Source organism: Oncorhynchus clarkii, chromosome 26 (genome assembly GCF_045791955.1).
Source record: "Oncorhynchus clarkii lewisi isolate Uvic-CL-2024 chromosome 26, UVic_Ocla_1.0, whole genome shotgun sequence".
NCBI classification, from domain to species: Eukaryota; Metazoa; Chordata; class Actinopteri; order Salmoniformes; family Salmonidae; genus Oncorhynchus; species Oncorhynchus clarkii.
The window spans coordinates 7,330,311-7,346,773 of NC_092172.1; the positions used below are offsets into that span (position 1 = coordinate 7,330,311).

General features: G+C 42.8%; 1 protein-coding gene across 50 annotated transcripts in view; it reads right to left on the minus strand.

Moving 5' to 3' along the window:
* LOC139385018 (CUGBP Elav-like family member 1) overlaps nt 1–16,463 on the minus strand; it is a 43,935-nt gene that overhangs the window by 22,780 nt on the left and 4,692 nt on the right. For 29 of the 50 annotated variants that reach the window (XM_071130011.1, XM_071130004.1, XM_071130000.1 and 26 more), the window contains exon 3: nt 4,270–4,392. The exons of the other annotated variants lie outside the window; for them this stretch is intronic. In XM_071130011.1, the coding sequence (XP_070986112.1) occupies nt 4,270–4,373 (104 nt within the window). In that variant the 5' untranslated portion in view covers nt 4,374–4,392. The remainder of the gene's footprint in view (nt 1–4,269; nt 4,393–16,463) is intronic. 50 annotated transcript variants of the gene reach the window in all.

Here is a 16,463-nt window from a genome sequence, read left to right on the forward strand (position 1 = left end):
TGGAACATTTCTTTTGATCTTTTTGGTGGCATAACTATAGATTCATGGGAAAAAGAGATGGCAATAATACCCAGGCATGCAGATTTGGAGGACTCTGCATTGACTGATCTAGAGAAAAGCCACAACAAAAAAGACAGTTAAGAATACAAACTGGGTTGTGCGTTGCGTCAAGGGATGGCTAGGAGAGAAGAAGAAGAAAAAAAGTTGATGTCAAAACTGTCACAAAGGAAGAGTTTAACATCCTTCTCCGACAGTTAAGGAAATGCACGAAATGGGAAGGAGGGAGCAGTACAGCATAAGTAGTGGGCTCAACAGGTTTCTAAAACACGCACCCATCGGTCGCAGCTGGTGCCTTATGAAGGATACTGATTTTACCACCTCGAATCGTGTATTTTTTGGGCAAGATCAAACAGTTCAGGCAGCATGGAAAATATATCAAACAGCCACCCTCCCATCACCGATAAGGACATTGCCCAGCTCCAAAACTCCCAGGCTCTGAATCCCGGTACACCAAGGGGTCTGGTTCAGAAAGTGTGGTTCGACCTCCAGTTACATCTGGGTCGAAGAGGAAGAGAGGGGAACATACAACTAAAGCCCAACTCATTCGTCGTAAAAACAGACGAGAACGGTCTAAGCCAAGGTATGTTGTTTATAGCCTGTTTGTGATATTTCTAAGTTGCACTCGTTATTAGGCTACTGGAAAACAATATTATAACATATTCTCTCAGATACGCCACTCTCGCATAGAACGATGTCACAAAGAATCATCGGCTTCTCGGGCATTAATCAAAATAATGTTTTTAATTAAATTATGTCTATCATTATTTGAACGTTGGTAACACGTTGTATAAAAGTGATATAACGCCCTCGAAGCCAGTGTTTGTTGGATATATTGTCACGGTTTGCCGGCCAAAATATATTGTCGTCTCGGGCCTAACACCCATGCCAATATAGCCAACAAACACGGGCTTCTCGGGCATTATCACTTAAATGGATACAGCCCAACAAGCTCTAACCCTTAGCTCAAACCTGATTGAGTTTTAAACATATGACAACAACTGTTAGTAGCCTATTAATTCACATTAACCCACTCTAAAGCCCTAATGTGTACATTACATCTAAGCTAAAATGTTTATATCTTTAAAAGTAAAAACACAAGATCAACAAATAATAAGCAGCAACCTTCCCTAATGATTTCCCTGTAGAGAAATTGACAGATTGCCATGGTTATGACACAGGTTAGACCACAAAATATGCAGTCTACAGTATGCATAAACTTTAGCCAAGCATACTTGTTTTAAAGCCTCTGACATGTACAATAACTACTGATTGTAAGTCGATCTGGATAAAAGCGTCCGCTAAATTATAAAAATGTAACTGCACTGCATACGGAATACAGATTATGAACCATTACCAGGGGGGGGGGGGCACGTGGGGGAATATGCACCTGTTGAAAACTCACTCTCCTACCGTTTTCGCCTCCAACACCTACATATCAAATTTAAAGCACCAAGTTTTGGACTGGAACATTATGGAAAGCACAAAAAAAAAAAGTCACATGCCGGGACCAAACTACAGATCAAGAAATTGAGTATCAGTCTATGCAGCTGAAAATACACGGCTGAATACGAGGTGGAACCAATATATTAAACATGTAACATTATAGCCTACCACCACCGCCCCCCCCCCCCCCCCCCCCCCCCCCCCCCCCCAAAATGACACCAAAATGAAAGTTTAATAAACTACACCTCAAATCCATTTCTGAAAAGCACTTTAAAAACATTCCGTACAAGCCATAAGCTTATAAACTCATTGCTAAAATAAATAAGAAACTACTCACACAGGACTAGAATTCAAAGAGCAATGGTCCACCATCATCTCAGGCAAAAAATCCAGCTTAAAAGAGCCCATGTTTTTTGGTATGTTCCCTTTGCCAAAGAAAAACAAAAACAAACTTGATCACACTTTTTCAAGTCGATACACTGCAAACCACTAGAGCCTTCTCAGAAACTTCAGCCGGAGGCTGCTGTGTAAAAACTATGGCGAAACCACAGAGGCTGATTAAAAACTAAGAGAAGTAACAAAATGGTAAAGAACCAACAACTTCAATTAAATGGACAACGGTGACACGTTGAACCAGAGTATAACACAAAACAAATCCTCACTGTCCAACAATCTGGGTCTAGAATAACAGAAGAGTAGGCAGGCTACTAAAAGCTGTGGCCCCAGGTCCCACAAATAAAGTGCTGATGGGCTAGGGCTTTTTGTGAGCATTTCTCTTAGCCAAGCAGAACTGGGTGCAGCGTCAGATAAATAGAGCGTCAGATTGAGGCTGATAAGGGTGAGTGACTGTCCAGAATGAATGGGGAACAGGAGCGAGCTGGTAATCCCTGCACTAATATGAGGCTGGGGAGACAATCAGGTTCCGGCACTGGGACACGGTCACCCTGTTGTTCTGCGTAGTTGGGGGGGGGGGGGGGGCTGGGCCATATGACATTGGTCGCATTAACTCCCACCCTAACCCCCTGACCTTAGAAAAGCTACAGGTATGGCAGCGAACACAAACAAGGAGGGGGACCTGTGTAAACAACCTGGCCAGTGGATGGCTCAAACTTAATTTTGTTGCGCAGTCACACCAACCGGAGTGGTTTCAAAACCACTATTACGATTTATTACGCCCTACTTAAATTATAGCAAACACTGCTTTCAAGCTTTCGTGACCATTTCTATACAATGTCAAGTTACATGCTGGGTCAATTAGGAATACAAAATGCCAGCCAGTACAAAATGCTGTGTACTCCACCGAAATTCACAGTGGGTGCGAGACCTGCAGAGGCCCACAAGCCACAGTGTCTCGCACCCACTGTGAAATTTGGTGGAGAATCTAGGGGTGCTTCAGCAAGGCTAGAATAGGGCAGATGTGTCTTTGTGAAGGGCACATGGATAAGGTTGTCCTGGAAGGTTGTCCTGGAAGGAAACTTGCTTCCTTCTGCTCTGATAACGTTCCCCAACTCTGAGGATTGGTTTTCCCAGCAGGACAATGCTCCATGCCACAGAGCCAGGTCAATCAAGGTGTGGATGGAGGACCACCAGATCAAGACCCTGTCATGGCCAGCTCAATCTCCAGACCTGAACCCCATTGAAATCCTCTGGAATGTGATCAAGAGGAAGATGGATGGTCACAAACCATCAAACAATGCCGATCTGCTTGAATTTATGCATCAGGTGCGGCATAAAGTCACCCAACATCAATGTGAAAGACTGGTGGAGAGCATGCCAAGACGCATGAAAGCGGTGTTTGAAAATCAGGGTTATTCCACCAAATATTGATATGTGAACTCTCCATAAGTTAAAACATTAGTATTATGCTGCTTAAAAAGGAATAGTAACTCATTTTCTTTGCATTATTCGAGGTCTGACAACACTGCATCTTTTGTCATTTTGACCAGTAGTCATTTTATGCAAATAAATGCTCTAAATTACTATTTTTATTTGGAATTTGGGAGAAATGTTGTCAGTAGTTTATAGTATAAAAACAAACATTTTCATTTTACCAAAACACATACCTATAAATAGTACAGAGCTGCGTTATACAGTTGAAGTCGGAAGTTTACATACTTACAAAGCTTACAAAGCTACCAGTATCTTCTCGCATTATAAAGTGTTCCAGCCTTTATGGACGTTGTTTTGCAAACTGTAATTAACACTTTCAACATTTCTACATGCAGTGTCACATTATTCAAGTGTATTAACTTCTGTGCACCATGAGTTTGGAGCTAACATCATGATGCAGTCCAGATCCCAGTACAGGCTAACAATTAGTAAGTGGAGCAGGCACAGTGCGGTGCCTCGTACTATAAGGGGGACATTGACTGTGCCGATAGAATTGAGCCGAGAGACACATTTGACACAAGTACCAAAACAAACATTTCAGTACCAAACAGTTTCATGTTCTAGTATTGAACATTTTCAACATCCCGTGCAACACTACTGTCTACATTATAGAATAACAGATGCAGGAGTCACTTTCCAAAATGTCCAAGCATCCTAAGGCTTTTCAACTTTAGAATCTTGATACACTACCATGCTTCACATGCACCTCTTAACCACTACTTGTAGGCCCAACTAGTATCTACTACTGTAGTTCGTGTCCTCTACTGCATTTCAGCACCAGAATTAGCCCTTGTGTGGCATGTCGACCCAAAGCATACAAGTGTAGGCAGAAGGTCCACTGATGGGGAAAAAGCAAGGGAGAGAAAGAGTTCTTACCCCCCCATGGTGGACACCTCCAGGGCAGTTTGGGGAAGCTCACATTGTGGCTGCCCATGCTGCTCCGTGGACAGGTACAAGCCCTCAGCGTCGATACTATCCATCCAGTGCCTTTCACAACCACTACAGAAACACACCAAACAGGACAGGACAAACATGACACCCATGTAGTCAAAAGAAAAACAGACAGTGGATGGAAATGACTTACAGTGGCTGAGACAAAGACATCCAGAGTTTGGCCAAGGAAAAAGTGTAACATGCACGTGGAAGATATGAGAGAAATTGAAATGTACATGACAAAAATTGGACACACAAGAATGATATTATAACAAATAAATTACAAGCACTGCACATTGTTGTTCTTTCTGGATGCAAACAAGGGTAGGGAACCTAGAGAAGGTTACATGGAGTGCACAGCTACTAGAGCAGAGTGATTTGCCTTATTGCGTTGAGGATATGAAATGAGTGGACCTAAAAATACTGCCAGCTCCTTGGCCTACATAAAAAAAATACTTCTACATTATTTGCACAACTCACTCAAGGGATGCGAGAAGCTAGGTCAATGTGTTGTTATCTAAGAACAAGGCATTTGGTTCGATTACAACTACCCTGGGGTGTAAAGGTGAAAACTGCTTTCTGACACGAAACACACTGACATCTACACTTATACAATTGGCTAGCTGTGTTGAACGGCCCCAAGATTCGAGACTGTTTACATGGTAGATGTCCATAGCTACTCCATCATGCCAAAGAGTGTTTAAAGACAATTGTAACAGTATTGCTTCTGTCCTTCTATTCGCCACAGTCACCCTCAAAGCATTGTTACCTATCACGGCACAAAAGCCGCAGCCCTTGCAGAGCAAGGGAAACAACTACTTCAAGGTTTCAGAGCAAGTGACGTCACCGATTGAAACGTTATTAGCGAGCATCCCGCTAACTAGCTAGCCATTTCACACTCCAGTAATTTGGCGATCAGTATTTAAAAAATAATAATAATAATAATAATAATAATAATAAAACCTCCCGCTTCAGGCTGGACGTGTCAATGTGTTTATACATGTATAAACTATGAGCAGAATTACTGTCATACCTCAATTAGCCACAAATTCCCTCATTTGCACAGCTTCCAGAAAAGATTTGCTTTCAGTGCCATTTTCTCTACATTTCCTCCCACATGTGCCAGCCCCCTAGCAATTAGAGTTCAGGCCAATGAGCTTCAACCCCTTGCCATTTGAGTAATAGCTAGCAAGATGCACACACAGTAGAGCGAGAGAGAGCATTGACGTAGTGCACATAGTCGGGGACCATTTTGGGAACCGTTTTTGGCTTGTGGGTGCTACTTTCAGAACTACTGGCTAAAAAGTATACAGAAAGTACTGGAAATCGCCTCCCAAATTGCGCAGCAGTCTAAGGCAGTGCATTGCAGTGCTTGAGGCATCACTACAGACCCGGGTTTGATCCCAGGCTGTCACAGCCGGCCGTGACTGGGAAACCCATGAGGCGGTGCACAATCGGCCCAGCATTGTCCGGGTTAGGGCAGGGTTTGGCCGCCCTGGATTCCCTTGTACCATCGCGCTCTAGTGGCTCGTGGCGGGTCAGGCATCTGCAAGCTGACTTCGGTCACCAGCTGGAAGGTGTTTCTGGCACATTGGTGCGGCTGGCTTCCGGGTTAAGCTAGCAGTCTGTCAAGAAGCACTGCGGACTGGCAGGGTATTTTTCAGAGGATGCATGGCTCTCGAACTTCGCCTCTCAAGTCTGTAGGGTAGTTGCAGCGATGGGACAAAACCTTAACTACCAATTGGATATCACAAAATTGCGGAGAAAAATGGGTAAAAGTACAACAACAAAAAAGTACAGGACATACCTTTAAAAGATTAGGATTACTTTTCATAAATAAATGAATACTAGGATAGTCTTTTTTTTTTTTTTTAAACATCAATAGGAGAGAAAATGAGTCCTCGATACAACTCAACTACAAATTTTGCAGATCTTCCATGACTCAAGTGAAAATGACATTTGATAACAGGGAAACAATCATAGGCCTCTAATCTCAGACAAGCATGTGTTCACTTTGCTGTCAACTGTTGTACCCCAGCAACACACATAATTGGCGAGAAATGCCTTATCCTTTCACATGGCCAATTAATTTTCTGAACCAAGCAATGCACCAATCCTGAGCTAGGGTAGATTTGTTCACTGAGTACTATTAATTATTGATCGGTTCTCAGTACAGACATGCAATGAGTCCTAACTGTAAAATCTCTCCCGTCTGGCTTGATTGGTGTTAGTGGACAAAGCACCCAAAGGGTTTACAGCAGGGGTCTTCAACTAGATTCAGCCACGGGTTGGGGGGAGGGGAAAATAATCAATAATTTGTACTCTGCAAATTGATGCAAGAAGCCGAACAGATATACAAAAACAATCATTTCAAACCTTGATTACATTGGTACATGATCATGTCTCTGAGTGGAAATACTTGAGAATAGATTTCCTAAATTAAAATAATTTTGAGGTGAATTCCTAGCGAGTTTAGTCTCATTTCCAAAAACTATAATAAAAATGTAAAATGTGGTCCGCAGTCCCCCAGTTGATGATCCCTGGTTAACAGGTACACATGTTAGCAAGCCTGGCATTTGTTCAGTAGTGCTGAGCGAAGTGTTTATTAAAAAGAAAAAAAAATATATATATATATATATATATATATATATATATATATATATATATATATATATATATTCCTTTAAAATCGGATCGTTTCTGTTCGATAAAAAAAATATAAAAAAAATAAAAGGTTTTTAATTTTGGTTTCGCACATTTTTTTGGGACATTAAATGCACCAAAACAATTAAGAAAAAGACCCCATGTTGGTAGTGACGGCCCATTATTGCTTATCACTTATTTACCATCATTTATTCATGTTACTTTAATAAAATATTTCAGTTGTGTATAAACAAAAACATAAAACGCAACATGCAAGAATTTCTATGATTTTACTGAGGTACAGTTCATATCAGTCAATTGAAATGAATCTATGAATTTCACATGACTGGGCAGGGGCGCAGCCATGGGTGGGCCTGGGAGGACACAGGCCCACCCACTTGGAAGACTTGCCCAACCACTGGAGAGCAAGGCCCAGCCAAAAATAATGAGTTTCTGTCCACAAAAAGGCTTAATTACAGACAGAAATACTCAGTTTCATCAGCTGTCTGGGTGGCTGGTCTCAGACGATCCCGTAGGTGAAGAAGGGTGTGTAGGTCCTGGGCTGGCGTGGTTACACGTGGTCTACGTTTATGACGTCGGTTGGAGCTACTGCCAAATTCTCTAAAACGATGTTGGAAGTGTCTTATGGTAGAGAAATTAACATTAAATTATCTGACAACAGCTCTGGTGGACATTCCTGCAGTCAGCATGCCAACTGCACACTCTCTCAAAACTTGATACATCTGTGGCATTGTGTTGTGTGACAAAACTGCCTTTTATTGTCCCCAGTACAAGGTGCACCTGTGTAATGATCATGATGTGTAATCAGCTTCTTGACATGCCACTCCTGTCATGTGGATGGATTTTCTTGGCAAAGGAGAAATGCTCACTAACAAGGCAGTAAACAAACTTGTGCACAAATTAAGAAAAATAAGCTTTTCATGCATATGGAACATTTGTGATCTTTAATTTCAGCTCAATAAACATGGGACCAACACTTCACATGTTGCTTTTATATTTTTGTTCAACATACATGTTTATTTGATGACTTGGAATGAAATAATAAAGACATCTTCTCTATTGAGCTAAAGCTTATGCTGTCTGACAAAATCACTATTTTAGTAGTTCTAAAAATTAAAGTCATACTTTAATAACTGCTGAATAACAACTATCAATCACTTAGATCGGTACCCCCTGTATAAACCTCGTTATTGTGTCTTAATTTTTTCTTTAGTTTATTTTGTAAATATTGTCTTAACTCCTATTTTTCTTAAAACAGCATTGTTGGTTCAGGGCTTGAAAGTAAGCATTTCACAGTAAGGTCTGCACCTGTATTTGGTGCATGTGACAAATAACATTTGATTTAGTATTTTCAGGTAGACACCTCGCGAAGCAACTGCCCTCTAGATTGTGAGATCTACCCTCTGTCTACATGCCCACACTGACTGGACAATTATACATGGAATGGATTATAGTCATTGTAGTTAATTATAAAGTCTTCTGCGCTAAACTATGAAGAATATTGGCCTGTTGGAAACTACAACCCCCAACTGCATTGCACAGTTCGGGCTTGATCTGATTGATCTCTAGAGAAACTGCGCATTGAGCTCAGAAAAAACAAACTAAATGGAATTCAAATAACAGACCTATCCTCAGTCAATTAGTTAAAAAATTAAACATTTCCCCCACACTATTGTCCAGATAAGACCGTTTAGAATCAGGTAGATATTTTTTATTTTCATGAGGTAAAATAGTTTTGATCTGTACACAAGATTAATATGTTGATGGTTCTACACTAGTGATCAACTTTTTGGACATTCCTATTTTAGGCCATGGCTAGAGGCAGTTCTTCAGAGAGAAATGCACCTGGTTCTGTTAAAACCTCATTTGTCTTGTAGCGCTCCACCTGCTAAATACTTCCATTAAAGAAGAAATTTTAAAAAGGCAGATACTTATTACCAGTGGCAGACCACTCCCTACTTGGCTGCAATGAAATGGAAACGGCTATTATAGAGGGCAATATGCATCTTTAAAAACAGCTCTGCCGTCAAAAAACGTAATCGTCGGCTCTGCTGGGAGCAGTGCAGCTGGACAAAACAATAAGCACACCAAAGATCGACAGGGGTGGTGATAGTAGGGGATGCGACCAGAAAATTCAAATGACCAAACAAGGAACCTGGGAGTTGCCATGAAAAGACGTTAACTTTAAAAAAAAACAGTTGCTAAGGAGTCTTGCAGGGTTACAACAAACACGCATTCTAGGGACAAGAAACACAGCTGACAAGTTTGCCATTGCCATGAATAACCAAAATGAAATAGCGTCACAATAATGCATTGAACGCTCATTACAAGGTGTGAAACCCCTCAGTGAGTACAGTTAATATGATTATTAACTAAAAAAAACTGTTTACAAGGACACATCTGAACTCAGGCTACCTGATGGGACTTAAATGCATAAAATAGGTAAAAAAAAATATTATACCACAGGGACCATGTTCTATTTGATTCTACGTTTGGACAAAGTTTGCATGCGAAAGATGTATAGATGATGTATACTTTACTTTGTTTTTCTAAAATCACTTCACTCGTATATAAGAGGGAAGTTTGCGTAACCGGTTTTTGCCCCTGCGCAGATCAAATATGCCAATTTAAGCAGCTTACACGTCCGAGAAATTTGAAAGATGATTCAAACATGTTTTCTGAACAAGTGTATGCTTACTTCGATTTTGACCTTACGTTGATTAAGACTAGCAAAGTCTTTGTCTCCCAAATGGATGGAAAGGAGGATGAAGGTGGAAACTGATACCGGATTAAATTGTGTGCACTCAAGGTGGGAGAACCTTCCAGGAGGACAACAATCTCCACCAATCAAGCCTTTATGGGAGAGTGGCCAGACGGAAACCACTCCTCAGTAAAAGGCACATGACAGCCGGCTTGAGTTTGCCAAAAGGCATCTAAAAGACTCTCAGACCATGAGAAACAAAATTCTCTGGTCTGACAAAACCAAGATCGAACTCTTTGGCCTGAATGCCAAGCATCACATCTAGAGGAAACCAGGCCCTGCTCATCATCTGGCCAATAAAATTCCTATGGTGAAGCATGGTGGTGGCAGCATCATCATGCTGTACAGAGAGATCATTGATGAAAACCTGCTCCAGAGCGCTCAGGACCTCAGACTGGGGCTAGGGCTGTGGCAGTCCTGAAATTGTGTCAGCCGGTGATTGTCAAGCAAATAGCTGCCGGTCTCACGGTAATTGACCGTTAATGAACATAAAAACATTTAGCATTTCCTGGCTTCCACGCATAGCCTATAAGCCACTGCTGCAGACCTTCGGAACATCTACATTTAAAAAAAACAACAATCTAATTATGTATTTTAGACGGGTCTAAAGCAACATGATATATTGAAGATATTGGACATTTACTTTTCGTCAGCCAACAAGATGAGTAGGCCTAACGAACAGCAAAAGGACTAGTCTTGGTCAATCTACTATCCCCCATAGTACAAAAGTTGATCCATTTGATTCCATGCGAGAAATACATTTTCCAAACATAGTCTGGGACAGTTGTGGGATGCGATAGAGCCCAAATTACTAGCATCAAAAAATGTTTTAAGCAAAGAGCCTGACAACAGAGGAGAACGTTTAGCTTAAAATGTTGATAAACTATTAGGCTATTTCTTCACATTATAAGCGCAGCAATGCGCACATGGCAGTAGAGTATAGGCGTGAACCTTCCATAACAGGAAAACACCACTCTCAAAAGTGACCACAAATGCAAATATTCATGTAATGATTTTATTATAAAAAAGGTGAATTTTTATGGTGAAATTTATCTTCCCCAAACATGTGTATAGTATGCCAGTTGGGCTCTACACCAGCTGTAAAGCAGGTTAATGCGTTTCATTTGAAGTAGTTATTTGGCCACTTTGTGATACAAACCATAACGAAATATATAGGCCTATGGGCTAAGCTACATGAGATGTGCGACTATGATTGGAAAAAGTCACAAAAAAAAGCATGCGCTGTTTCTTGCCTTAAGCTGGGAATCATTCACAAATGATAGGCTAATATTAGAGATGCACAATATAAAATGGGTGAACATATAAGAATCTGACAATATGAGCTGAAAATGCCAACATCGGTATCGGCCCAATGTCTAGTTTAACACCGATGTAAAAAAAATAAAACAATGTCAAAGCTACCGTGCATACCTATAGAACGTGGGTACATGATGTAATAACACCACGTAAAATGTTGAGCTACACGTGCAACACAGCATTCCTAACCTAGGCCTCACAATGTCTGCTGTGTGGAGCAACCAGTCAACAAGTTGAGCAGTCATTTGAAAAAGAACATTTCAGCGACACAACTCAAAGGCAAAATCCATTAAAATCAAGATAATGGAATTCATTGCCCTTGACAATCAACCTCTGTTGTGGGTGATGTTGGCTTTCGCCGACTGGTCGAGCACCGGTACACACTACCAAGTGCGCTATTTTTCAGATGTTGCCCTACCGGAGTTACACAGTATTTTTTATTTCACCTTTATTTAACCAGGTAGGCTAGTTGAGAACAAGTTCTCATTTACAACTGCGACCAGGCCAAGATAAAGCATAGCAGTGTGAACAGACAGAGTTACACATGGAGTAAACAATAAACAAGTCAATAACACAGTAGAAAAAAGAAAAAAAAGAGTCTATATACATTGTGTGCAAAAGGCATGAGGTAGGCAAATAATTACAATTTAGCAGATTAACACTGGAGTGATAAATGATCAGATGGTCATGTGCAGGTAGAGATACTAGTGTGCAAAAGAGCAGAAAAGTAAATAAATAAAAACAATATGGGGATGAGGTAGGTAAAATGGGTGGGCTATTTACCAATGGACTATGTACAGCTTCAGCGATCAGTTAGCTGCTCAGATAGCAGATGTTTGAAGTTGGTGAGTGAGATAAAAGTCTCCAATTTCAGCGATTTTTGCAATTTGTTCCAGTCACAGGCAGCAGAGAACTGGAAGGAAAGGCGGCCAAATGAGGTGTTGGGGATGATCAGTGAGATACACCTGCTGGAGCGTGTGCTACGGGTGGGTGTTGCCATCGTGACCAGTGAACTGAGATAAGGCGGAGCTTTACCTAGCATGGACTTGTAGATGACCTGGAGCCAGTGGGTCTGGCGACGAATATGTAGCGAGGGCCAGTCGACTAGAGCATACAGGTCGCAGTGATGGGTGGTATAAGGTGCTTTAGTAACAAAACGGATGGCACTGTGATAAACTGCATCCAGTTTGCTGAGTAGAGTATTGGAAGCTATTTTGTAGATGACGTCGCCGAAGTCGAGGATCGGTAGGATAGTCAGTTTCACTAGGGTAAGTTTGGCGGCGTGAGTGAAGGAGGCTTTGTTGCGGAATAAAAAGCCAACTCTAGATTTGATTTTAGATTGGAGCTGTTTGATAGGAGTCTGGAAGGAGAGTTTACAGTCTAGCCAGACACCTAGGTACTTATAGATGTCCACATATTCTAGGTCGGAACCATCCAGGGTGGTGATGCTAGTCGGGCGTGCGGGTGTAGGCAGCGAACGGTTGAAAAGCATACATTTGGTTTTACTAGCGTTTAAGAGCAGTTGGAGGCCACGGAAGGAGTGTTGTATGGCATTGAAGCTCGTTTGGAGGTTAGATAGCACAGTGTCCAAGGAAGGGCCAGAAGTATACAGAATGGTGTCGTCTGCGTAGAGGTGGATCAGGGAATCGCCCGCAGCAAGAGCAACATCATTGATATATACAGAGAAAAGAGACTGCACAAGAATTGAACCCTGTGGCACCCCCATAGAGACTGCCAGAGGACCGGACAACATGCCCTCCGATTTGACACACTGAACTCTGTCTGCAAAGTAGTTGGTGAACCAGGCAAGGCAGTCATTAGAAAAACCGAGGCTACTGAGTCTGCCGATAAGAATATGGTGATTCACAGTCTAAAGCCTTGGCCAGGTCAATGAAGACGGCTGCACAGTACTGTCTTTTATCGATGGCGGTTATGATATCGTTTAGTACCTTGAGCGTGGCTGAGGTGCACCCGTGACCGGCTCGGAAACCAGATTGCACAGCGGAGAAGGTACGGTGGGATTCGAGATGGTCAGTGATCGGTTTGTTGACTAGGCTTTCGAAGACCTTAGATAGGCAGGGCAGGATGGATATAGGTCTGTAACAGTTTGGGTCCAGGGTGTCTCCCCCTTTGAAGAGGGGGATGACTGCGGCAGCTTTCCAATCCTTGGGGATCTCAGACGATATGAAAGAGGTTGAACAGGCTGGTAATAGGGGTTGCGACAATGGCGGCGGATAGTTTCAGAAATAGAGGGTCCAGATTGTCAAGACCAGCTGATTTGTACGGGTCCAGGTTTTGCAGCTTTTTCAGAACATCTGCTATCTGGATTTGGGTAAAGGAGAAGCTGGGGAGGCTTGGGCGAGTAGCTACGGGGGGGGCGGAGCTGTTGGCCGAGGTTGGAGTAGCCAGGAGGAAGGCATGGCCAGCCGTTGAGAAATGCTTGAAGTTTTTGATTATCATGGATTTATCAGTGTTACCTAGCCTCAGTGCAGTGGGCAGCTGGGAGGAGGTGCTCTTGTTCTCCATACAGTGTCCCAGAACTTTTTGGAGTTAGAGCTACAGGATGTAAATTTCTGCTTGAAAAAGCTGGCCTTTGCTTTCCTGACTGACTGCATGTATTGGTTCCTGACTTCCCTGAACAGTTGCATATTGCAGGGACTATTCGATGCTATTGCAGTCCGCCACAGGATGTTTTTGTGCTGGTCGAGGGCAGTCAGGTCAGGAGTGAACCAAGGGCTATCTGTTCTTAGTTCTGCATTTTTTGAACGGAGCATGCTTATCTAAGATGGTGAGGAAGTTACTTTTAAGAGAATGACCAGGGATCCTCAACTGATGGGATGAGGTCAATATCCTTCCAGGATACCCGGGCCAGGTCGATTAGAAAGGCCTGCTCGCAGAAGCGTTTTAGGGAGCGTTTGACAGTGATGAGGGGTGGTCGTTTGACTGCGGGCCCGTAGAGGATACAGGCAATGAGGCAGTGATCGCTGAGATCCTGATTGAAGACAGCAGAGGTGTATTTGGAGGGCCAGTTGGTCAGGATAACGTGTATGAGGGTGCCCTTGTTTACAGATTTAGGGTTGTACCTGGTGGGTTCCTTGATGATTTGTGTGAGATTGAGGGCATCTAGCTTAGATTGTAGGACTGCCGGGGTGTTAAGCATATCCCAGTTTAGGTCACCTAACAGAACAAACTCTGAAGCTAGATGGGGGGGGGGGGGGGGGGCGATCAATTCACAAATGGTGTCCAGGGCACAGCTGGGAGCTGAGGGGGGTCGGTAGCAGGCGGCAACAGTGAGAGACTTATTTCTGGAGAGAGTCATTTTTAAAATGAGTAGTTCGAACTGTTTGGGTATGGACCTGGAAAGTATGACATTACTTCGCAGGCTATCTCTGCAGTAGACTGCAACTCCGCCACCTTTGGCAGTTCTATCTTGGCGGAAAATGTTATAGTTGGGTATGGAAATCTCAGAATTTTTGGTGGCCTTCCTAAGCCAGGATTCAGACACAGCAAGGACATCAGGGTTGGCAGAGTGTGCTAAAGCAGTGAGTAAAACAAACTTAGGGAGGAGGCTTCTGATGTTGACATACATGAAACCAAGGCTTTTTCGATCACAGAAGTCAACAAATGAGGGTGCCTGGGGACATGCAGGGCCTGGGTTTACCTCCACATCACCCGCGGAACAAAGGAGGAGTAGTATGAGGGTGCGGCTAAAGGCTATCAAAACTGGTCGCCTAGAGGCTTGGGGACAAAGAATAAAAGGAGCAGATTTCTGGGCATGGTAGAATATATTTAGGGCATAATGCGCAGACGGGGGTATGGTGGGGTGCGGGTACAGCGGAGGTAAGCCCAGGCACTGGGTGATGATAAGATAGGTTGTATCTCTGGACATGCTGGTTGTAATGGGTGAGGTCACCGCATGTGCGGGAGGTGGTACAAAGGAGGTATCAGAGGTATGAAGAGTGGAACTAGGGGCTCCATTGTAAACTAAAACAATGATAACTAACCTGAACAGTATACAAGGCATATTGATATTTGAGAGAGACATACAGCAAGGCATAAAGTAATCGCAGGTCTTGATTGGGAGAGCTAGCTAAATCAACAGGTGAGACAACAGCTAATCAGCTAACACAACAACAGCAGGTAAAATAGCGATGACTAGGCAGAGGGGGTCGGATTAACTACACACAGAGCCTGAGTTTGCGGCTGGGGCCGACAGATAAAACACAAATAAACAGAATGGAGTACAGTGATTAATGGACAGTCCAGCAGGCATCAGCTATGTAGCCAAGTGATCATAGTGTCCAGAGGGCAGCAGTAGATGGTACAGGGGAGCCGCCACTACGCTAGCACTCGGGCGACACGGCGTTTAAAGTTAGTAGCCCTCCGACGGAGCCTAGTTGAAGGCACAGAGGACAGAGTATTCATCGGCAGACCAGTCGTGGTGGTGCGGCGGGGGGCCGTGTCGACAAAGAATCCAAGCCAAGAATGACATTTTTACCCTGTCAGCTCGGGGATTCAATCTAGCAACCTTTCAGTTACTGGCCCAATGCTCTAACCACTAGGCTACCTGCCGAACCTGTCACATTATTTTGAAGTACACGGTAGTCCACAGTCATGTGGTGTTTGTTCACAAGCACACAGCGATAAGAGACTGCTGGTTATTATTTATTTTATGTGTGCAGCAAACTGTAGCATTTGAGTAACTTGAATACTTTAGGTCAGTATTTAGGTAGCATTCTCTATAGGATTTTACATGTACTTGTTAGCATTGCTAACCTTCAGATTACAGAGTATTACGTTTTGAAAACAGTGCCCCTTGTGTTCATTGCTGGTATTACAGAATATCCCAGTATGGCACAATACAAGGTCGGTATGACAATCTGGATACCGCCCAAGCCATAGATTTAACTCAACATTCACAGTCTTCTTGTGGAGTAACTACAATGTTGTTGATCCATGTTCAGTACTCTGATCACAGCCATTGAACTCTAATGGTTTTAAAACTCACCTTTGGCCTCTTGGTAAAACCCCTGAGAGGTTTCCTTCCTCTCCAGCAACTGAGTTAGGAAAGACACCTGTATCTTTGTAGTGACTGGGTGTATTGACACACCATCCAAAGTTAAATTAATAACTTCACTATGCTCTAAGGGATATTCAATGTCTGCTTTTTTTATGTTTAAACCATCGACCAATAGGTGCCCTTCTTTGCGAGGAATTGGAAAACCTCCCTGGTTTTGTGGGGTGAATCCATGTTTGAAATGTACTTCTCGACTGGGGTACAGTGCTACGGTAGTCATTCAAAAATCCCGTTCAACACTATTATTGCACACAGAGTCATTGCAACTTATTACGTGCATTGTTAAGCACATTTATACTCCTAAACTTATTTAGGCTT